This window comes from Microtus ochrogaster, chromosome X (assembly GCF_000317375.1).
Source record: "Microtus ochrogaster isolate Prairie Vole_2 chromosome X, MicOch1.0, whole genome shotgun sequence".
NCBI lineage: Eukaryota > Metazoa > Chordata > Mammalia > Rodentia > Cricetidae > Microtus > Microtus ochrogaster.
Window position 1 is genome coordinate 5293056 of NC_022026.1, and position 25899 is coordinate 5318954.

The 25899-nt window shown below is 36.2% G+C and overlaps 1 protein-coding gene across 3 annotated transcripts in view; it reads left to right on the forward strand.

Annotated features, from left to right (window-relative positions):
• Tenm1 (teneurin transmembrane protein 1) overlaps positions 1-25899 on the forward strand; it is an 825611-nt gene that overhangs the window by 443435 nt on the left and 356277 nt on the right. For all 3 annotated transcript variants that reach the window (XM_026784949.1, XM_013350458.2, XM_026784950.1), the window contains one exon: positions 21281-21521. In XM_026784949.1, the coding sequence (XP_026640750.1) occupies positions 21281-21521 (241 nt within the window). The remainder of the gene's footprint in view (positions 1-21280; positions 21522-25899) is intronic.

The window sequence follows — 25899 nt, forward strand, 5'->3', positions numbered from 1 at the left end:
AGACACATAAATAGATAGATACATACATTAATCATACATTAATGCTGTGTTTTTAGGCTTTGGTAAAATTTAAGATCTTCGTTGTCATTTTTTTCTCACCTGGGTTACAGAAAGAAGACTGTTTTACACAGTCCCTAAATGATTTGTCTTCCTAAAATAACCATAGCCACAGTGTTCATAATAACGAAGAGTTGGGGACAGCAATTAATAAAAACATCCAGTGCCACCAACCCTGAGAACCTGAATTTGATCCCCAGGACATGGGATTAAATGATAGAACTGACTGCCAAAGGATGTACTCTACTATACTCCAACCTCTACATGTGCACCATGACAGGCATGAGTACACATGTCAGTGTGCACTCTTTATAGAGACAGAGGGAGGAAACTTTTTCTTTTTTCTTTTACAAGTATATATTTTAACAGACAATAAAATTTGTAGAAGCTGAACCATCAAGGAATGTGAATTTATATCAGTCTTCTTTTAAAATTATCAATATACTTTAATTTATATATAACTACATTACTTTAACCCCTTCTTCTCCTCCACCTACCCCTTCCAACTATCCTCTCTCAAATCCCTTTCTATACCTCCGACTCTCAAGCTTATAGCCTATTTTATTTGATTAGTATTGTTATATACATACATGTGTGTATGTATGTGTATTATCCATAGATATATAAATACTACCTTCTGAGTCCATTTTCGTTATTTGTGTGTGGTGTCTTGAATGAAAATGATTCCCCTAGGGTAATAGGTAGTGGTGCTATTAGGAGCTGTGGTTTTTGTTTTTGTTTTTTTTTGTGTGTGTGTTTTTTTTTTTTGAGTAGATGTGAAACTTGTTGAAGGAAGCATGACACACTGGAAGTGGGCCTTGAGGTTTCAAATGTTCACACTAGGTCCATTGTCACTCTCTCTTCCTGTTGCCTGCTGATCTAGATGTAAAACTCTCAGCTACTTCTCCAGTACAATGTCTGCCTGTGTGTCGCTATGCTTTCTGCCATGATGATAATAGAATAAACCTCTGAACTATAAGCCAGCCCCAGTTAAATGTTCTCCTTTATGAGAGTTGTTGTCATCATGGTGTCTCTTCACAGCAATAGAAACTCCAGCTAAGACAGTGTATTTATAGTTTCAGGAATAATCAGTCTGCATTGGATAAACAATAAGAGATTCATCTATGAGAGGGCCTACTTCTCCTTTTCCCAGAAGTCATTAGTTACCTGTATTTCTTTGTCTAGGCTGAGATTCATTGATATTTTCCCATTTCCACATAAACATATTCTTTAATATTGATATTGTTTTAGTCTTGTTTATGCAATGTCTAGCATACTGTTTCACCACATGGCTCTTACAATATTTCTGGCCTCTCTTCTGCAATGTTCCTTGAGCCTTATATGCAGGAAGTATGATGTAGAGGTATCTGCATTATGTCCAGGTTTGTTTTTCAGTTTTCACTGACTTTTTTGTAAGAAAAATGGATTTCAATTCTAAGTGAATAGATTTAAGAATTATGACATTAACTATAATAAATAGCTAGCTATAGCTAAATTAGCCACATGTAATAAGTATTATGTTTAACATTTGAAATATAAGCTTGACTGATGCCTGTGCTTTTTACATGTAACATAAAATATCATCAATATGCCATGTATTAAAATTCTATTTGGATACATGGTGAAGCAAGATTATTACATGATGACAAAACTGCTCAGACATTATTAGCTCATAATATAGCAACTAGTCTTAATGTCAATATGATAAACTCTCTGCTTATGTAACTACTATGAAAACTGTGCCTATGGGTCATTATACTTCTAAGTCACAGTCATAGTTTGTTACGTGGCGTTTTATATGTACTACTTTTAGATGTTGTGAACATTCTGCCACTTTGCTCAGACATCCAAACTCCCACCCTCATGGAGTCTCTCTTATACTTTGAGAAAACTCTTTGAAAAGCAGTTCTGCTTGAAGCTCGGTCCAGTGAATGAAGCATCAGATAATATTTGTGGAAGTCTTTGAGGGATGTAGATGAAAGGCGCCTCCTAAATACAAAGCAATAATGTTGAATTCATGGAAATGCTCTCTTCACATTTTTGCTCTAATAGCTAAGTTTTGAGGTATTGTTGAAATGGGTACTTTCAACAAGGATTCATACTCCAAATTATTAAGTATGTGAGATATGGAAGATAATACATCCAGAGCCCTCAGATGAGCAACATGAAGCACAACTCGCTATCTGGAGTAAAAGAAGCTGAGAATTTTTTTAAAAAGTTCACCAATAAAGGGTATTCAGAGTGCTTAGAGGGAATGTAAAGGATAGACATCAGCAATTCCTATATTTGCGCATGACTTCAATAATAGCTTTGTATAACTATTAGAAGAAAGGGAGAAGGTAAAAATTTTAGAAAGAATTTTAACTACAATGGAGCAATTGTTAATAACCAAGTATCTTGAAACCAAGTATATTTCATGGACTTGGTAGATGGCACCTGAATTTTAGAAATTTTATGGTGTTCAGAAATTCATCACTCATCTAGTAATAGCGTGTACTCTTTGCACATCTTTCCAAGTGTTCTGCAAAGGCACACATTGGATTCTCCCAATTTCACATATGAGAAAACAGAGATTTGAAAGATTTATTTGCTCTTTGCCAAACTCATAGTAAATGGCACAGTTATTATAAAAAGTCACGTTGATCTGATTCTGATGTCTATGACTAACTACAGCATCACTTAGAAATGTCACGGTGTACCCAGTAAGCTCAAGTTATATAAAGATGTATCTTTTTATATACATTTTCACTAATCCTTTGAGAATTTAATAAATAATATATTGATCATGTCCACTCCCCTGCCCAAAGTCCTCCTAGATCCACCACTGATTTTGTAACTACCTATCTTTGTATTGTCACTAAAAAAAATCCAGCTCCATTAGGGCTGGCTATATGCTCTTGCATGTGTAGTAATGTACTGCAACATTTTCTACGTACTAGAGGCACACCTTTAAAGAAAATTTATCACCCCACTCCAGGAAGCTACTAATTATCAACAACTACTCAGCTAGAGGTGGAACTTTATGACAATTTCCCAACTCTGTGTTATGATTTTGTCTGGCTTCCACTTGCTCGGGTCTTATGCGCGTCATCACAATTTCAGGGAATTTATATGTGCAACTGCCAGGAAATATATGTCTGGAAATCACTGTTTCATTATAGCCATCCATTTCCTCTGGCTATTACAATCTTCTATAAGTAAGTAATCTTCTCTAAAGTCATAATAAAGAATGTGTGGTAGAGTTGATCTGCTTTACCCCAAAGAATAGAAACCAATATGCTCATTTCTTCATTCTGCAACAGCGTACAAATGTTCTATAACTGATTAGGTTACTTTCTGTTTTCTTTTACTTTTCACAATTTGTGTTAATGGTCATAAGCAATAATAGCATGCTACTAAGGTTTTAATCCTGTATTTAAAGATATATATTAGCTCGATAATGAATTACATTTGAATTTGTTCTCTGTATATCTGTAGGCAACTTGATAACCAGTAGGAGACCATGCCGCAGGTTTTGATCAAACTTGCCAATAGAAGCCTTTAATTAGAAACAAATGTGACATACTTGGGTTCTGTATTGTGTTTTCTGATGATCCAAGGTCCTGTAATGCTGCCAAAATTAGAATTTGAAGAGCAAGAAGTTGAACAATAAGCTTGAGTGACATGACTTCCTGAGAAACAGAATTATGTTTTATGCTGCAGTTTCCAATCACCAATGAAGATGAGAGTACACACAGTATCAATACCATAATTTTATGTTATTTTATGCTGCTGGAAAACCACATCAAAGTGTGAGTGAAAGCTTGACTTTATAAAGGGCGAGGGAAGTAACATGGGTCCACGTGCACACCTGAATCCTGATTTCATTTCTGTTTTCCACAATGTTTTTTTGACAGCCAAAGAATAAGCAAACACAAAAGCAAAGTTGAATCAAATCCAGGTTGTAATCAGGACCATCCATGAATTTAAATCACTTTGTGGTTTAGGCACATTTGGACTGTCAGGAAGGAGCTTTTGTACAGCCACTGAGTTAAGACTCTAGAACTCTCTTTTAGTACTTCACAAAATCATTGTGTCTAATGCTGTGTCCCTCTTAGTATGTCATAAATAATAAGCACAAATATTGCCTTGACTATTTTCTGAAATTATATTGAAATGAATATTGAAAATTAACTTGCTCAAGAGATTTTCTTGAATGAAACTTATATCTATCACAACTATGAAGACTTTTATTAATTTATAGTAGTACCACTAGTGTCTTTACCAGCATAATATATATTCATAATGTCTTCAAAACACATTCTCATTTATTCTTATGTTCATGTAATTGGGTTTTTCCCCTTGAGATGAGCTTTTTTTTTCTTCAGTTTTTCAAAGGTATGTAAACATTCTATTAATCTCAATGGTGGGAGCTGTCCAAGATTACAACTGGTCAATACACATTGAATATTACTTTACTATCTTCCCCTAATTTGCTTATTTTGATGAGCATTTTTCACTTGATCCACTTAGAGAAACATCCATATCAGTACGACTCCTAACTGAGCTATTTTCTTATTACTTCATTAGCTTTCTTTCTGTTAGTGAATTCTCAAAACAATTGATAAATAGTTCGAAGCTGCATATGGTAAGATATCGCTACAAAAGAATTTATCAGATAACATTTATGTATTCTGGATGATGTGCATCTAGAACATTGTATCTCTTTGGAGAGCCATAAAGATCTAGTCAATTTGGAGGGTGTCTGTGGAGATGAGCAGTAGTATAATTGAAGGGAAGAATTGGATAGTGAAGGAAAAATAAAACAAGTTAAAAATGCATAGCTCACCATAAACCATGCTTATAAGATAGGCTTAGTGATAGAACTTCATAGATCCCCAAGTTGAAATCTCAGAAAATAGCTCTATTTAGTCTCTCACTAAAACTGTTGAAAAGAGGAAATGAAAAGTTGTAATAATGGAAGAATTAATCAAAGGACATTAAAGGTTTAAAAAAGGCTTTTTAGTTACAAATTATGTCCACACACTTTTAAAACAGCTAGTAAAAAGTGAATAATGTAACCAAATAAGTTATCAGAAATCATAAAACACTCTACAACAACAATTGCTATTTTTTTGACAAAAGAAACTTGGTTGAATACAGACTTGAAATATTGAAAGTTGAACAAATTAATTACTTTTGATCCTTTCTCTTGATCCTCTTTGTGTAATTGCAGCTTGTGTTTCAGCATTCCTCCGTTGCATGGAGGGGGGATGAGGGTTTGGGGGCAGAGTGGGACTTGTAGCTTTTAGGGTCCTATGGATGGGATGGGGTTGTTGGTGCATCCTACCTGTAGGAAATTTGCCTGGTGGCTGGCTAGAGAAGCCAAGGCAGGTTGGGGAGGAGCTGCGGTTTTGCCTTGGTATGGAGGACCTATAACCCTATTGCATATAAATAGAAGTTAGACCTGATAAACGTAAAAATGATTCAAAACCAAATCATATATAAGCATAGTTCATGGTAGGAAATCAGAGCTTTATTCTTTATACAGAAGTGTTGCTTTTTTTTTCTCATAATTCTTTTTTAACTTAAAAAAACCTGCTGTTTCAGTGGGTATCCCCATCACGGTCTTGACCTCTTTGTTCATATTCTCACTCCTCCCACTCTTTGACTGGACTTTGGGAGCTTACTTCAGAGTTCCATTCTAGGTCTCTGCCTCTGCTTCTATTAATTGCTAGATGAAGGCTCTATGGTGACATTAAAGATAGTCATCAATCTGACTACAGGGCAAGCCCAGTTCGGGCACCCTCTCCACTATTGCTTAGAAGCTTAACTGGTGTCATCCTTGTGGATTCCTGGGAATCTCTCTAGTGCCAGGTTTCTTGCTAGCTCCATAATGACTCTTTCAATCAAGATACCTTTTCTTGCTCTCTGTCTCTGTCCTTCCCCATCTTGACTATCCTGTTCCCTCAAGTTCTGCTCCCCATCCCCTTCTTTCCTCCTCCCCTTCCACCCTCCCTTCTCCCCCTACTCCTATGCTCCCAATTTTGTCAGGAGATCTTGTCTATTTCCCCTTCCCAGGGATATATATGTTTCTCTCAGGGTTCTCCTTGTTGCTTAGCGTCTCTGCGGTCATGGACTATAGGCTTGTTAACCTTTGCTTTACAGCTAGTATCCACGTATGACTGAGTACATACATACCATGCTCGTCTTTCTGGGTCTGGGTTGACTCACTCGAAATATTTTTTGTACTTCCATCCATTTGCATGTAAATTTCAAGATGTCATTTTTTTTTATCACTGAGTAGTAATTCATTGTGTAAATGTACCTCATTTTCTTGATTCATTCTTCAGATGAAGGGCATCTAAGTTGTTTACAGTCTCTTGTTATTACAAAAATGCTGCTATAAGTACAGCTGAACAAATATACTTCTAGTATGACTGAGCATCCTTTGGGTATATGCCTAAGAATGATATTGCTGGGTCCTGAGGTAGGTTGATACCTAATTTTCTGAGAAATCACCATACTGATATCCAAAGGGGCTGTACCAGTTTGCACTCCCACCAGCAATGCAAGATTGTTCCCTTTATCCCACATCCTCTCCAGCAGAAGTTGTCATCAGCATTTTTTACCTTAGCCATCCTTACAGGTGTAAGCTGGATTCTCTTAGTTGTTATGATTTGCATTTTTCTGATGGCTAAGGAAGTTGAGAATTTCCTTAAGTGTCTTTCAGCCATTTTAGATACCTTTATTGAGAGTTTTCTATTTAGGTCTGCTCTCCAATTTTTATTGAATTATTTCTTCTAATGACCAATTTCTTGACTTCTTTGTGGGGTTGGTGAAGATATGTTCCTATTTTGTAGTCTGTCATTTTGTATTCTTGACCATGTCCTTTGCTTTACAGAAGCTTTTTAGTTTCAGGAGATCCCATTTATTAATTGTTTCTCTGAGTATCTGTGCTACTGGGGTTATCTTTAGGAAGTGGTCTCCTGTGCCAGTGTGTTCACGTCTGCTTCCCACTTTCTCTGTTATGAGGTTCAGTGTGGTTGGCTTTATGTTGATGTCTTTGATCCATTTGGACTTGAGTTTTGTGCATGGTGATAGATATGGGTCTATTTTCATTCTTCCACATGTTGATATCCCGTTATGTCAACACCATTTGTTAAATATACTTTCTTTTTTCCATTTGATATTTTTTGCTTCTTTGTCAAAAATCAGGTATTCATAGGTGTTCGGATTAATATCTGAGTCTTTGATTTGATTTCATTGGTCCTTCTTTCTGGTTTTATGCCAATACCAGGCTGTTTTCAGTACTGTAGCTCTGTAGTATAGTTTGAAGTCAGGGAATGTGATGCCTCCAGAAGTTCCTTTATTGTACAGGATTGTTTTGGCTAGCCTGAGGTTTTTGTGCTTTTCCATATGAAGTTGAGTATTGTTCTTTAGAGATCTGTGAAAATTTTTATTGGGATTTTGATGGGCATTGCACTGAATCTATAGATTGCTTTTGGTAACATTGCCATTTCTACCTATCCAAGAGCATGGGAGATCTTTCCATTTCCTGGATAGATTTCTTTCTTCAAAGATGTAAAGTTCTTGTTATACAGGTCTTCCTGTTTGGTTAGAGTTACTCCGAGATATTTTATGCTATTTGTGGCTATTGTGAAGGGTGATGTCTCCCTGGTTTCTTTCTCAGCCCATTTATCATCTGTGTAAAGGAGGGCTACTGATTTTTTTTTGAGTTACTATTGTATCCTGCTACATTACGTAAAGTGTTTATGAGTTATAGAAGTTCCTTGGTAGAATTTTTGAGGTCGCTTATATACACTATCATATCATCCGCAAATAGTGAGAGTTTGATTTCTTCTTTTCTGATTTTTATCCTTTTTATCTCCTTTTGGTGTCTTATTGCTCTAGCTAGGACCTCAAGAACTATATTGAATAGATATGGAGAGAGTGGACAACCTTGTCTTGTTCCTGATTTCAGTGGGATCGCTAGGAGTTTCTCTTCATTTAGTTTGATGTTGACTGTTGGCTTACTGTATATTGCTTTTATTATGTTTAGGTATGCTCCTTGTATCCCTGCTCTCTCCAAGACCTTTATCATGAAGGGATGTTGTATTTTGTCAAATATTTTTTCAGCATTTATTGAGACGATCATTTGGTTTTTATTTTTCAGTTTGTTTATATGGTGGATTACATTGAAAGATTTTCATATGTTGAACCATCCCTGCATCTCTGGGATGAAGCCAAATTGATCATGATGGATAATTTTTCTAATGATTTTCACAGTTTTTAGAGAAGAAACAGGAGTGAACAAGTCTTCATTAAGCCCACTGTGTGTGTAAGATCATTTTATCATTATATGAACATATGGATAAGAAAATCAGCTATTAAAATGGTTTATAAGTTCAGTATTTTGCCTATGTCCCTTCACTAGCCTATCCAACCCTTTCCTTCTCAAGAAGTCAAATTCAAATGTAGCTGAGAATTCCAGTATTAGAGGTGTTTCCTTCAATTTATTCTCATTTATCCTTCTTAAATCCATAAATTATCTGTGAATTTCAGGTCTCTCTTTTAACAAGAAATCACACAATGTTGGTATAAAATAATTTTTCCAAGAATCAGAATAAAAATAATCTTGCCCGTTGGGTGGGGATTGTGTGTGTGTGTGTGTGTGTGTGTGTCTGTGTGTCTGTGTCTCTGTGTCTCTGTGTGTGTGTTTCAGTTAATCAGTGAAGCAAATTATTCTTTCAGATCTGTGGCTCTGATTCTTACTGGGGATAATTGACTGCGTTGGTCTACAAGGTATAGAGAACAGAAACAAGGAACAGGGCTCAGTAAGTTTGTGGGTATGATGGAGACAGCTCTCCGAGACTTTGGTGAATCCACTCATCTTTATTCCAGAGTATAGGAAATATATAGGATTGGAGAGCCTAGGGTCAAACCTTAGTTTGCATTAAGTGGCATGGTCTTGTCATAAGGCTTCATATGTGTCAGCAGGCTCCTATATCAAAGCTCCTAGTATAAGTCTTAGTTATTTTTCAGTAGGGGAGGCTTTAGCAGGGATCTGTGCCAAGGGTCCAACTAAAGATAAATCTGGTTTATAGGCATAGAGACAGTGTTTCGAGAAGATCAGTCCTCCTGGGCCCAGGGACATTTTCCAGATAAAAGCAGGTAGAAAGCAGGAAGTCTCACTGGAGAGGGAGTTCCCACTTTGTAGAGCTTTGGAAAATGCTTCCAGGCCATGATAGACTGTGACCTCTGAGCAGCAAGGCCTTCCAATAAGATCTTATGTATATTGTTATAACAGTGCCCTAAGTTCCAATTATGCAGAATGGAAGCCTATTCCATGCCTGAATTTCTCTACACAACTCTGCTTACTATTGCTAACAGGTTCCCTTTGTCCCTAAAATTGCGTTTAAGGTATAACTGTAAAGTACAGGAATACTTCTCTCACCAAATAGACAAGCATGGATGATTGGGAATGGTATTTATAACCAGAATATTTGCTTTCAGCTTTTAAGGAGTTTGTGTAAAAATAAAATCTTCTCTAGGCTTCCCTGGTCTCTGTATTTTGTTAATATTCTTGAAGCTCATCTTTTTGTTATTATAGCTTATGTTGTTTTTCTTTCTGCAGCTATTAATACACTATGCTCTCATTAATTAACATATGATAGCTTAAAATGTTTTTCTTAAAAGTTTAGAAATGGAGTACAGGGAAAGTAAGATGGAGCCACAGACACACCTGCACCATGAATTCATTTCTTCCCTTTGCAGTATTTATTTGACACTCTGGTGTTAGGCAAAGTAGAACCAAAGTTCTTGATTTGTGCTTTAATGTTCTAAATTCCATTTTCACAAATAACAGTGCAGTAATTTTTATGCATTGCTTTTTGAGCAAATATAAGATGACCATTTATAACAGTGCAATACAAATGAAGCCCTGAAAATGAAAACCATAAAATTCTAGAATATCTGTTATTAATGTATTAAACGATTCACTGACAAGTAATCCAGGACTTTCCATTAATTGCTTTTCAATAAATAATGATCTTGGGTATTGAAAATAACTTATATACTTACATGTAACTTTAGCTTCAGTGTAAAATAAATATCAAACATCCAGAGATAATTTTTGCTGTTATTTTATTTTATTGAGTCATTTTTCTCTGTTTCCCTTCCTCTTCCCTCCCCTCCAACCCTCTCCCGTGGTCACCATGCTCTGAATTTACTCAGAAGATCTTGTCTTTTTCTACTTCCCATGTAGATTAGATCCATGTATGTCTCTCTTGGGGTTTTCGTCTAGGCTCTCTGGGATTGTGAATTGTAGGATGGTTTTCTTTGCTTTGTGTCTAAAAGCCACTTATGAATGAGTACATATAATATTTGTCTTTCTGGGTCTGGGTTACCCCACTCAATATAATGTTTTCTAACTCTGTCCATTTGCCTGCAAATTTCAAGATGTCTTGTTTTTATGTTTTTTTTTTTTTTCTGCAACATAGTACTTCGTTGTATAAAGGTACCACATTTTCCTTATCCATTCTTTGGTCAAAAGGATATTTAAGTTGTTTCCAGGTTCTGGTTATGACAAACAATGCTGCTGTGAACATAGTTGAGCACATGTCCTTGTGGTACAATTGAGCATACTTTGGGTATATACCCAAAAGTGGTATTGCTGTGTCTTGAGTAAGGTTGCTTTCTAATTTTTTGAGAAATCGACATACTGACATCCAAAGGGGCTGTACCAGTTTGCACTCCCACCTGCAATGCAGGAGTGTTTCCTTTACCCCACATCCTCTCCAGCAGAACTTGCCACCAGTGTTTTTCATCTTGTCCATTCTTACAGGTGTAAGATGGAATCCCAGAGATAACTTTTATATTTTCTTTATGGTGTACTTCACTAGCTAAAAGTAGAATCCAAGGGATCAATGTCATCATAAGGTAAAACATGACAATTATTTGTGTCATGTTTTGTGGTATATACTGGATGATAGAATTTCTGTTAAGAACACTCCACCACTTATTTTAATTGTTATTCTCATAAGTTAATATACAAAGACATTTGAGATCCCAAACTATACAATAAATCATGGTTCTTTACAATTCTACTTACATTAAGGATAATTTCTTATGAGAACACATAGTTTGTCTCCAGTGGACATGCTGAAATAGATAAGGGAACCCCAAGAGGCTTCAGCCCTACACAGAGAACTACAGGAAACTGAGGAGTGCTGCGAGTTGGAGAAATAGTCTTCTCCAGGAAAAGCACGCCAACTGGTTATCCGACACTAAATGGTCAGCCCTGAAAGCATACATACAAGTAACATTTTGTAGACTGGGCAGATTATATTTAGTTATACATATGCAAGTAACAACAGTTAAAATAAAAGGATGGCATGAATTTGAAAGAGAAAAATAATAGGAAGGCTTAGAAGGAAGGAAGGAAGAAATATTACAATAAAAACAAAAGAAAAAGTCTAAAAAGCATATAGAATTGCCAGTTTGGAGAAATGGTGCGAAGGCTCAGCAGCCAAGTCTTCTAGGAGTTCCCACAGGGAAAGTAAGAATGGTGGGTGCCCTTTGGCAAGTACAGAAAGTTAAGTGAGCAAAACTTCTCTCACTTCCTGTGTGTTTCTAGAATTTGGTTTTATTCAGATATCAGATGGGTTCTTTGATCTTGGGAAAGATAGCTTAGTGGCAAAAAAGAATCAATGTTTGTCTAACCCAGTTATGGCAATTTATTCATATATTTGTATTTTCTACTGTTGGTCTGGGATGGTCACATACCAGAGAGCATTCTGATGAAATGTTTAGGAAATATTTTCTTTACAGTAAAAAGAAATGAAAAACAAAACAAACAAACAAACAAAAAGTGTACTTGTGGCTCTTAAAATCCACATCAGACACCTTTCAATCTGAAGAAATGTTTTACCCTGTTCCATATATACACATTTCCACATACACACATGCACACACACACATGCACAAGTACAAACACATACACACTAAAATAAATCTTTAAATATTCAAATTAGTCTGAAAATATAAGCAAAGATATATTCTATAGTTTTACTACCAAGAAAATTATGTAATTTCACTGCTTCAGTAATTTAAGCATAATATTTACTACTAGAGCTCTCTCCTTTTTCTTGTTTGTAAAGTCCCTACTTTCCTCCTCTTAATCTGAATTGGAGAGTTGATTGACTTAGCTAACAAGCCACTTATAGGCAGAAATATTGACTATTATGCTTAAGATTGGGTAATTTCACTACGTAAAGGCAATCCAGTGCACAACACAGCAAAGGCAGGGAAAATTGAACTGTGGACATGCTGCTTTTTTGGAGTTTTCACTGACGTTTTCTTGTTAAGCCTGTCAGACAACAGGAAAGGAGCTGATTAAGACTTAGAAACTAGACTTTCTGGAGGTTGATCTCTTGCTTTGAAGGTAAGCATAAGAAAGCCTAGAGTACAAATACAAGTTTCAACATAATCATTTCAGATAATGGGAGGTATTTCAACACTGACCTTCGCTTCTGGCGGCTTTGACAAAGACCCCCACACAACTAACTAACAAAAATTAGAAAAGGAATATTATCTTACTTGATTGCTTAATGAAAGGCTCATCCATAGTCTTCAAAGAGATATGCTTTACAATGGTGTCAGAGGGCTATGGGAGCATGGAGAGTTTGCCAATCCAGAACCGAATTGAACTCATTGTAATTTATTGGTAGCCTATCCTGAGAGATTCTGTGACACCTCTCCAGTCATCTGCTCAATTGCGAATTCTTCTCTTTCTTTCTTTCTCCTGTCTCTTTCTGATCTTGTATGCGTCTGCATCATACACATGCCCGTACAAATAAATAAATATTAGCATTTTTGAAATTATAATACAATTATATTTCTCACTTCTCTTTTCTCTCTCTGAACCATCCCATACCTGCTCTTCAAATTCATGGTCTGTTGCTTTCTTTAGTTGTTTTGTGCACTTTTTTATATTTGTTAAGTTAAAGCCTCTTGGACTTCTCCTCATCCTCTTTGGCATGTCATAGGTCAGCTCTTAAATACATTTTATTTTTCTTTCCCAAATATTGGTTTACTAAACAGGCAAATCTAATTTTATTAAAAAACTATAGGTACAACAGGGACTGGAGAGATAATTTGGCAAATAAGACCTGTTTCAGAGGACCCATGTTTAGTTTTTATTGCCACATGGTTGCTCACAACCATCTGTCACTTCAGTTCCAAAGGATCTGACACTCTTTTCTTTTTGCTGTAGGCACCAGGCACACAAATGGTGCACAGATGTACATCCAGGAGAGATACCAATATACATAAAATAAAAATAATTAACTTATAAAGACAAAATTATAGTTGCATTTATATTAAAGAATTATTCTTCCATCTGGGGAAGGGATAAAACTATGCTTGTTTACTCTCTTTCCTTCAAAAAACCAAATTTTTCATCTTTTCAATCTTTGATCCACTACCAGTAAATTGGTTTTTTTTTCAAGTTTACTCTATTTATCAGTAAGGACAGAGTAGCAAGCATTTTCATAAAAAGATAAGATATTGTATATAATACTATTTATAGAAATTTCCTAAATTACCCTTGATTTTCCTAACTTGTTTGCATGTTTTTTGGTAAATCTCTTTCCTTTTTTTTAACTGAAAAAATTTCCGCCTCCTCCCAGCCTCCCATTTCTCTTCCCCTCCCTCCACTCCTTTCCCCCTCCCTCTCCAGTCCAAAGAGCAGTCAGGGTTCCTGCCCTGTGAGAAGTCCAAGGTCCTCCCCCCTCCATCCAGGTCTAGGAAGATGAGCATCCAAACAGGCTAGGCTCCCACAAAGCCAGTAGATATAGTAGGATCAAAACCCAGTGCCATTGTCCTACAGTAAATTGTAAGTTTGAAACCGCAAGTGTCCATTGGCAGATATACTTAAGATTAACTTGTTGATCAGCGATCACTATGAAGTTAATAGATAGCCCTAACATTCAAATTTATGAACTACCTCCTCACAGGTTATAATAACTCATTGTGATAAGTAAATGATTTAATCCTATAAATTAGACATATATGTTTGGAATTAGTAGTAATGGTTAATACTAATAATAAACCTCCCCTTCCTTGAAGTCCATTTCCTTTCAGTTCCTTTCCAACCTAAGAGAACAGCTCAGAAAGCAACACCAAGAAGCATAGCCTTATAATTAGTCTTGAGACACCTGACAAAAGTGATTATGGCAATAATCCTTGGTATGATGTTCTTTGCACATGTACATTATGACAGTATTTATAGGAATTTATCAATACTGCCTCAATAGAATTTAGCAAGGTAGTTAGATTTTAAATATGAACATGTCAATAATCCATTACTCAAAATCTTTGGTGTCTACCTGTTTCAGAATTTCAGTATTTTTATCTGATCTTATAAAGGCAATTTAAACACACTGTTCATTGCATAGTACTATTTGTTAGAGCATAGGCCAATAACCCTTAAGGAAATTCACTAGTATTTCCCCAATCAAATGTATGAAAACTCATTTAGTAAAAGATAATATGTTTGCTTAAACTATAACACTTTGAGTCATGTTTTATCACAAAAAGAATTGAAAGAAAAACCAATATTCTTTATAAATTTTTTTCAGCATTGCAGATTGTGTAACTACCCCTTGAAGCATAGACTCAGCCCAGGAAATAGAAATACAGTTTCTGACTCATTGTGACATTCTCTAAATTTTTTTTTTTGGTTTTTTCGAGACAGGGTTTCTCTGTGGCTTTGGAGCCTGTCCTGGAACTAGCTCTGTAGACCAGGCTGGTCTCGAACTCACAGTGATCCGCCTGTCTCTGCCTCCCGAGTGCTGGGATTAAAGGCGTGCGCCACCATCGCCCGGCTACATTCTCTAAAATTATAGGAATTTATCTATCCCCTTTTCCAACATACACAGCACGATATATTTGGGTAAAAACATATCAGAGATCATTATCACAGTATTACTAAGTAAAGAGTGATCAGTTTGATATAGAAATATTGTAAAAAAATGATCATGTTTCTACTTTGGTTAAATTTTTCAAGAGCAGCAATATAGTTGGCATAATTTTAATGCTGGTAATATTTATTTTAACAACAGAAGAAAGTTATTTTTCACGTATAGTTAATAATGTTACATTTGTTTTGAAAATATTAATTTGTTCCCTTGTTATTGGAGGCTTTAGAACAGTTTAAATGTATGACAAAATTTTTGTTTCCCACCTTTTGGTATCAAGCACTAGATGAATGAACAATAGTGCATACAGCTGAATATCACATAAAAGTACACAAGATGGACATATGATTACACACACCAACTCACCATGTGTTAGGAACTTTGTCTATGCACACCTGACATTAGAAATACTGTCCTAGTCAAATAATCCTCCTAATATTTTTTAATGTCTCATTCTTTACAACCTTCCAATGCCCATTTTCAAAAGCAGATTTCAAATATTTTTGAAAGCAAAATGTCACACTTTGTTTGGCATTGTGTATTTGAATGTATAAAAAGGTAGAGAGAAATGACTGTTCTTCATGAGGACCTGGTTGAATGCCCAGCGTCCACATATCAGCTACTCAAGATCTGACACCTTCATACAGACATACATGCTGGCAAAACACCACTGCACATAAAATAAAAATAAATAAATGATTTAAAAACTATACTACCACTCTTACTAAGCACCTTCTTTAATATGTCACTAATTTTTCTCTTAGGGGGGTATTGCACTGAGTACTAGTTCTTCTGTTTAACATGACAAAATACAGGACAGATACAACTTAGGAAGGGATTATTCTGTCTTATAGGTCCGAGGATACAGACTCTTAACATGACAAGGAAGGCATAGCAGTACAAGTAGAAAGTGGCTTGGCACGTTGCTTCTACTGACAGGAATTATAGAAAAATGTATAATTTAGCACAACTCCCTTCTACCTTTTCATTAAATCCATAGTCTCAGTCTAGGAAATGGTGCCACCTACAGTTGGGGTGGTTCTTCACTTAATAACTAATGAAGATAACTCCGTACAGTTATCCACTGGCTTGTCTTTTCCACAATTCTAGAACTTGTCAAGCTAATAATTGTCACTATCCATCACATTCTCCAACATAGTTTTTCATATTTTCTCACATATGTAATTTTCATAGTATCAAGAATTTTAGAAATGAATATAATACCTTGTAGCAGAACTCACTGCATATGTTAATGAAATGTGAGAAACAATACATCCAAGTAGACATACTGTAATTTCTGCTGAAAGTTTTATCTAGCAATGATTCATATTAAACATTGTCTGCAAAATGGGTAGGGGAAGATGCATGCTGCCTTCTTTCTCACTTACCTTTTGGAGAAAAAGTGCTGCTTTTACAGCATATACTCCTACCAACAACTCTGCCACAACTAAAAATACCTTAGATCTACAGTTTGAAGAAATTTCCCCACTGAGAGATTATTTTAATAAGTTATTTTGGGACCTTAGAACTGAAATTGGTTCATTTCTAAGTATATTATGTGAATTAGACCTTGCCATCCAAAAACTTACTTAACTTTCAGAAAAGCTTTAGAACTATGTCTGGATATTGATATTTGCGTAACCATCTCCCCACCCCCCACCCATTTTGCATCTTTTTCTTGAACACTGGACTACCAAAAGCATTTGAAAGTGAGTGCATGAGACTCCAAAGCTGCTGGAATTAGTGCTCTAGCGCTCATGACACTGAACACTAATGTATTTTTCATTACTGTTTAATGTTGGGAAATCCCATTTCACAGAGCCCAAGGATTAAATTACTTCATTTGGAGGGAACAAATGCATTCCCTGTCTTTTTCCTGAGGTAAAAGAAAAAGAAGACGAACAAATCTGAGATCATTTGCATTTCTTAAGGGTTAAGGCTTGCATATAGTCTACTAAGAACAACATTTCAATACTGTGAAAACATTTAAAAATATTAACACTAAAAAGTCTTTGCATATGAAATACTAGAATAAAAATAAACAGTAAAATTGATTAATGTACATATGTATATCACTGAAAATGCATATTTAATTGTAAGTGTATAGACATGTATCAACATATACATATATTTTAAAGGTGATTTACTTTGCAATTCTACCTTCAGCAGAAGTATTATATCAATATTGCATTTTTAATTAAAAATGGTTTCATCACTATTCATAATATGCTATTTACAAGCATTTGAAGGAAATTCTGTAAACAATAAAACTAAATGATTATGAGTGATTTTCCTTTTAACAATACTACTGGATGATAGCTTAATTTTGAATAACTTTTAAAAAAATAGATAGCTGTGTTATAGGCTAGTGGATATCATGTGTCTGTTTGGAGGTGTTCTAGTCATGAGCTCTGTAGGAGGAAGCCACTTGTTCGTTCTGGCTGCTCATCCCCGAAATAATCACACAGAAATTGTATTAATTAAATCACGGCTTGACCCATTAGTTCTAGCTTCTTGTTGGCTAACTCTTATATTAATTTAACCCATTTCAATTAATCTGTATATCACCATGTGTCTGTGGCTTACTGGGTAATGTTCCCAGTGTCTCTCTCTGGTGGCTCCATGGCTTCTCTCTGACTCCTCCCTTTTTTCTCCCAGCATTCAGTCTAGTACTCTCCACCTAACTCTGGTCCACCCTGCCCTACTCTGCTGTGGGCTCAAAGCAGTTCTTTATTCATTAATGGTAATCATAGCATACAGAGGGAATTCCCACATCAGAGCTAAAATAGATCTTTCTCTGACTATGGAAAACCACCATGACTTCTCTTTTCTTTACATCATTAAATACTTTCCTACAGGTAATTTTGGATGCCAAACCTGTGCCGTGTCAATATTACTATTGACATATTGTGGGAGCATTATTTAAAATGCCTCCTTTCAGATAGTATTGTTCTTCCCCAGAGTCCTAAAAAAATACTTTCAAGGAGGAAACATGTCTATCTATGAACAATCAACTAGATATTCAGTAGATGCATCAGAATGATACCCAAAGAAAACACTCAAGGAAATACTCTGTAGAACAGTCTGACCTTTAACTCACACAGATCTGCCTGCCTCTGTCTCCCAAGTACTGGGAATAAAGACATGCATCACCATGCCTGAGTACTCTATTTCTTTTCTAAGTTCTTTCCCAAGTCTATGTATATTTTAAATCACACTGTAAATCATTAAGAGGTTTTCTCTGAATCTGTCTTTATTGTACATCTCTATGTTTTTCTGACCACATGAATCTTTAATCTGTTAAGCAAAATGGCTAGGATTGAAGCTGCAGCTTTGGCAGTTGGCTCCACCCCATTCCTTAGCTTTGAGAGTCTAGCTTCATGGTGGCAGAAGCCATATTTATTTCCACAACTCTGCAGAGTTTCTAGATCTATGCCACAACCAAAATGCCTGATGCCAGCTGCTGCTTATAAACACCATTTAATTGCTTTGTGGCAGAACCTCTTAAAAGAGCTGCAAGTTTTTTTTGTGGTAAAGCTGAGTGAGGAAGCTCTCTTAATGTAGCCATGCCTCTACTTACCTTTAGCAATCAGAGTCTACTGAAGAAAAGACAGTTACCAAGAATCTGCACTTGACTCTGTTCTTGTCTGTCTAGAATCCCTTTTATTTTAAGCTTTCTCAGGCTTTATGTCAAAATTCTTGTCAAACATTTGGGCTACATTTGTGGTCCGAAGTTCTGTCACATCCAATCTAGCAGTCATTCAGTTCCTATGAAACACACAGATGCATATATTAATTATAAACTGGTTGGCTTATTAGCTCAGGATTATTATTAACTAGCTCCTACAACTTAAATTAACCCATAATTCTTGTCTATTTTTAGCCATGTGGTTTGGTACCTTTCTCATTATGGCATTCTCAACTTGTTTCCTATGTGTCTGGCTGGTGAGTGGCCCTCTACCTTTCCTCTTCTCAGAATTCCCTTAGTCTGTTTTCCCTGCCTATACTTCCTGCCTGGGTACTGGCCAATCAGCTTTTTATAAACAAATATGAGTGACAAATCTTTACAGTATACAAAAGCACTATCCCATAGTAATTCACTAAGAAATGTATTTTTTATTATAATAGAAAAGACAAAACACATGGTCCATCAAATGAATGCCACGTTAGAAACCTCAAAGGCTAAACTTATATTAAGAACAGTAAATGTAAAAATTAGAAAAAACAGTCACATTTAAATACGCATCAGCATATTTTCATCACCATTTTTACTAGTCAAATTAGACAAAAGGGATATTATATTAAATGTAATATCCATATTATAAGTGAATGGATCAAGTTTCAGAATGAAAGAAATTGAACCCCAAGCCAAGTTTGCCATTCTTCCAAATTCTATGCTCTTTTACTTTCCATTCTGTGTTTTAGAATTTACATTAGTTTAAGAGGAAGCAGACACATAAACATGGGTGAAAATTGAGAAAAGTCAGAAGATTCTGTGCGTGAGAATCAGAAGGAGAAAATTTTATTATTTGTACTAAGGCACTGGCAGAGTCATATGCGAGTTCTATTCATGGTGAAACTATCAGTTTGCTTTGGTTCCTAAACAAATTTCCCATCTGTCAAATGGTCTTTTGTGTCTTAGAACTTTATGCATTCTTGGGTTCAAACAATGCAAAACATATTTCTGTCTATGTGAGTATGAATACAAAATTTAAAAAGATTAATGAAATGTTAAATACTACTGATGACATTTTAGGGGTTATTGGATTTGGGCTAAACATGGAGTACAGGGGTGATTTAGGAAATTAACAGAGTGTTTTAAATATATAAGGATAGCTGAACACCTAATAGAATCTGTAAATAAAATAATTACCATTCCTTACCATATCTGTCTTTTGTACAAAATCTGTCTTTTGTCTTTCATACTTTTATAAATTGAGTTTATTTAAAGGGGAAGCCACCTGTACTAGAAAAATCCAGCCAATAATTTATCATGGTCTTTGCTCCTGAGATAGTAATGTCATGTTTTTTGGTGGGTTTTTATTTTTTTGTTTTTTTGTTTTTTTTTGAAAAGCAAGCCAGTGTCTTTAAAATTCATGTCTGAAATGAAAAGACTGAAAGAAGTAATTTTTCCCTCTGATCATTAACTGCAAAGTGGGCCTCAGAACACACCAGCTGAGCCCTCTGTTAGACACTGAAAGCCTCTGGCATTTTTCTGCTTTCCAACTCTGTCATCGGGGAAGTGGTACAAAGCCACGCCGTCTACAAAGTTTATCCAGAACGTGCTGGTGTTACAAGCAATCACTTGATGCCTATTATGCTTCTCCTGTGGAAGAGAGGTGGCTATCTGCAACAATAGTGATTTCTTTTCAAAGAGCCTTAATTGGGGTATTTCTCCTGGGCCAGATCCTAACTAACTGTTTTGATATGTGCCTGAGAGTACAGCAGTGGAAAAAGACCCAACAAAACAACATCGGGAGTGTGAGGACTGCTGTCCCTATTTGCCCCCTGTGCAAACAAGCAGGAAAAAGTTTCCCCACTGTTGTCTAACCTACTGTTAACTTGGCAGGACTCCTAAAATGATGTGAAAAAAGGCAAGGTGTGCAGACTTTGCTCTGCATGGCTGTGGAAATACTTAGAGTAACCAGAACAATGTCCTCTTAGCCTGCCTTTTACAAGCAGCACTCTGTGGTGTTGATCTGGTGTAGAGATTAGTTTCATGCAGTTGAGTTACACACTTGTGAGCTATTTTTCTGAAGTATGGATTTACTTCTGTGTAGGCACGCTAGCATCCGTTCCTGAGGTAAGTCAGAAGGTGGCCTTATATTTTTATTTGAAGTGCTGAATGATTTTCCTCGCAACGAATTTGTGCCTCTCACTGGTATTTTCTGAAGTGAGATGTTATTTTGCAACTGATGGAAATCAGCTCACTTCTGTTCTGTAGTCTTATATCTCATTGATGATTTATTTGTTCAGTAGCAAAAACTATGACAAATTGTGTGAGGCGGATTCATTACTTTTACTGGTATATTCTTGAAGAATTTACATGTAAATGCAACTGTGAATGGTTTACATTTCATAAGCTTGCTGCACGAGCTTTTGTAAGTTAAGTGACTTTTTTTTTTACAGATAGACTGAACTTCAAATTCCTTCCCCCCTCCTCACAGGTTATACTATCTGAAATCCTAGTAAGTCTGTCATGCTGTGTTCTCAAAGTAGGAGAGTAAGTCTTTATTTGCTTTTTTTTCTTCTCTCCCTTTTAGACATGCAAAGCAGCCCACACAACCAGTTCACCTTCAGACCCCTCCCACCACCACCACCTCCTCCACATGCCTGCACCTGTGCCAGGAAGCCGCCTCCCACAGTGGACTCTCTTCAAAGAAGATCAATGACTACCCGCAGTCAGCCAAGCCCAGCTGCTCCTGCTCCTCCAACCAGCACACAGGATTCAGTTCATCTGCATAACAGCTGGGTCTTGAACAGCAACATACCGCTGGAGACCAGGTACTTAAGCTATTACTGATGACACTAAACTTGAATATTGACAGTTCCTAATCGTAGGAACTCCTTTCACCATGGTTGTCTGCGGAAAAACACAAATACGGACCACTATACACAATCAGGTGCATCAGTAAAAGGGCAGATCTCATCCCAGGCAGACAGGAAAACAGTGATTCAGGCACACTCACAGACATGGACCAAAGCACATGCATGAGTCAACATGAAATAACATATATATAAATACCTCATTTTCAGATACGGCCAAAAATAAAAGGAAGCAATGATCTGAGTTGTCACTATAGCCTCAATATGAAAATCAATTGTGTTGTGTTTCAAGAAAGGAGAGAGGAGAGAGGAGAGAGGGAGGGAGAGAAGAGAGAAGAGAGAGGGAAGGAAGGGAGGGAGGAAGGAGAGAAAACAGTTGGAGGAATAGTGGCCATTGCCATGTTATTTATTATAAAATCACTTGAAAAGGAAAGTACCTTCTAATACTTCAGAAAAGATTTGCCTTATGAAGGGAAACTGCATATGTACCTTGAAAATTGTATTCAAGTAGCATGATATTTTGAAGGACTGTTTTTCTGTCATGTCACACATTTGGGTTTCTGAATTCACTACATAAGTTTTTATTGTGAATAAAGTTCTATTTCTCTACCATTCTAGGTCCTTAGACTATGAAATAATCAGAACTAGATAGGATTAATTGAGAAATTACTCACTATTTCCCATCATCCTTTCTTTTAAAATTACAGTTTATTGAGATGGTAGTAAATCTCAGGGATGGAGCACTTGCCTGGAGTTCAGAAGACCCTGAATTCAATCTTCATCACCACCCAAATGTTACTTTCTGTTAACATACCAAAACATAAACTAGTAAAGCAGAAAGAGCACTCTGTTGTCAAATTCCAGGAGTTCCTGCTGACTTCTCTATGTCTTAATCATTTTAGAAAGACAAATTTATATAAACAATGTTCAGAATATATCAGTCAATAAACAATGTCTGGCATGAACTTGTATCCCAATATCCTCTGAGAATCGTAACTGAAAGGGGTGACTAATAAACTCACATTATGAGGCTTTCCTTTCTAGTAGCATATTAAATTAGAGGGCATCAGCGAGTATCACTACTTCCACTGAAAGTGCTGTGGCCCAAATCCAGAAAACTGTATCATTCATCATATACTGGATTAAAAAGGTTTGTAAGCCCCCTTTTTTTCTGATCCCTTCCAATGGGACATGCAACAATAGCAGTCAGGATCTGTGGTGAAGACAGCACATTCAGAATAGTACTAATGATAAGGTTTGTGCATTGTTCTTTTTTATTGAAAATTTCATACAGGCATATAATGTATTTTGATAAAAAATCAGTCCTTTATTCCATCCCCATTCCTTTCCTTATCCCCCTACCTCTTGTTCTTCTTCTTCTTTTATTGTAATTGGAGGGAGGAAGTCTATAAAATGAGAGAAGCAATGAATAATGGAAATCTACAGGGGCAGGAGTGATAGCTGAACATTTAAGAGCTAATCTTCCAGGCTATTCTTCTAGTAGACCTCAGTTTAACTCCTAACACCTACATGACTTCCCACAATCATCTAACTCTAGCCCCTGGAGATCTGACACCATCTTTTGCTCTCACTGGGCACCAGACATGCACATAGTACATAGACATACGTGTAAGGTAAAACACTCATAAACCTAAAATAAAAATAATAAATTAAAGAAATTGAAGAAAAATGTAAATATTCATAGTTTTGAAAGAGAGGTTACTCCCTCATTTTTCTTTTGACTAGTCTGTGGGGCTAAGGAAACAGTGTGGATAACTAGCTGTTCTGTCATGCAAACACAGTCCCTTCTTCTAGGAAGACAAATAACAGGAAATCTGGAAGGAGGATGGAGATAGGCTCAGGCAAATTTAGAGAAAACTATTCTTATTTGAAATGTACATCTAGGCATGTTTGTACAAATTGCACCCACGGACCTTCTGTATCTGTGCAAGGAATGTATTAATTGGTCTCAGCTTCCTACGATGTAGAGACAAACATAAGTTTTCCTGTGAGACTGCGGAGAGAGCCTTTTTAGCCCATTTGAAAATATATTCAGCATCAGAAAAATCAAATTGAAAATACCTACAAGCCTTATTGGCCTGATTAACTAGAACTTTTCAAATGTATCCTTGAAAAATATCTATTTCATACTTAGTCAATAAAAAGTAAGAATGAGTGCATAGTAACTTATGCACAAACTAAATAATAGGACCTCTTAGAGCCTTAGCTTCCTCATTTGTAAAATTAAGTACAAAATGTCTTCCAGACATAGGAGCAAGCACTTAGGTCCTGTCTTCCATCCCAAGGATGTTCCCAAAACTGCCTATCATGCTTATGTGTTAAAAAGAACAAACTAGTATAATATAAAGTGCCTTGTGCATTGTGAAAAACTTTGCACATTGAAAGGTGACATTATTATCTCTACTAAGTGGTCACCTGTGTCTTTTTATATATCTCCAGTAAGGAAATCGACTAATAACTGAAATATTTTATTCTACCTCAAACAACTGCTTGAAGATTCCTATTGAACCCAAATCTGCTACTTCTATTATGCCCTTAATTATCCCCTAAGTTTAGAGGCTCAGCAAATAAAGACCCCTCTGTCACTTCTCATTATTTATGACTATGATATGTTAAGCTAAGTGATTCCCCAATTACTGCCCATATTCCTCACATTTCTGGATTTCAACCTCCATTCTTGATAACTTTCTTTAAAGCACACCCCACTTTGCCCAAACTGCTCTAGGCATGTAGTCTAAAGCTCACTGTAGCTCAAGTCTTATCAGCTCCTTTGGCTTCAAGTTGCAGAGATTCATCAGGTTTCCCTGAAAAGCACACATTTTCAACTGATCTTAGTCCCTGAAAACTCAAGAAACTCTAGTCAAGACCCAAAGAAAAGTCAAAGTTTATAGACATAGATTTTGAGCGTTAAAAGACAGGGAAATGTTATATGTTGTTACTCCATTCTTTTGTCTACCACAGTATCTGCTTACACCTTTGCTAACTGCTTCATTTCATTTTGGCACTAGGTTCGAAAGCCTGTAAAGGGGAATTTGATTATCCTACTTCATCTCGTATGTACTACAGTTTAAGCTTTTAAGCAAACCCTACCAGTCATTCTCTCATTCCACTGAGTCCAGGGCCAAGAAGAAATCTATGTGGTTAAAAGATTAAAAATTTTTGGACACCAACCTGGCATTTGACAGTCTTTCTCATAATTCCTCCTAAGACTGCTTGGTAGGGAAAGACCTGGGAGCCTACCGGATGCCCCTTATATGGGATTCTTAACAGTCACCTAGACTCACATATCCAGGGATATATGCTATGGCCAACAATCATTTATCTCCCTTATTTTACTATGATTTTGGCCGATACGTTCTACTCCAATGTCAGCAAGTTTGATGGATATATGACACTGTTGATACATGTTAACAACACTAGTAACTATGGCTCTAAGTCTTTTTTAATAAAGTCTAAGGCTAGGCCATATTTTATATACTCTATAATTGAAACCTCTTAAATTATACATTTGAAAAGTGTGGCATTGCTAGACTAGATTTAGACCCTTGAACTGTCATAATTTGATTTCATCCTGATAGAATACGAAGTTGTAACAGAATCCTAATTCTACCACGCAAAGTAGATATTTTGCTGTCATGCTAATATAAATCTGCAAGATGGTGAGATATTCATTGTCATTTTTATATAAGTCACTGATAAAATGTATATAGAGCCAGAATATGGTCAGAGATCTCTGGCATACCACTGAAAACCTCTCTGCAAGGCTAGTTCTGCTATCAGACAGCACAGTAGTACTAACATACAACCCACATTTCTGCATCTTATTTAGAGCCATATCATGCATGGGATATTGTCAGATGGCTTGCTGATTGATACAGTGTGCCTACATTTTTTTCTGATCTATCAATCTAATAACTGCTCAAATAAAGAAGCATTTGCCTAACATGAATTCTTTTAGGTGCTTTATACTTTCTTCTCATAGTTTCTAATCTTACTTTTGTTACTAAATGCTCAAACTTATTTTAATGGTTTGCTCTACCTTAATCTCATGATGATTTTTACTGTGCCCTGTCCGTTTTCAAAACTTAAATTTATGTTTACTATCTCTAGTTTTCTGCCACCTTTCTTCTATGCCACAGTCTCTGGAATGGCCATAGAATACAATTCACAGAAATTATCTCTCCTCTGGGATAGAATATTAACATATTTAGAACACTCAAATGCCAATGTCCAGCTTCAGTGAGGTTCAGGTACCAAAAAGGAGGTGTGGATTGGCAGGGGAAAATAGGGACAAATGTACATATGAGGGTTCGGC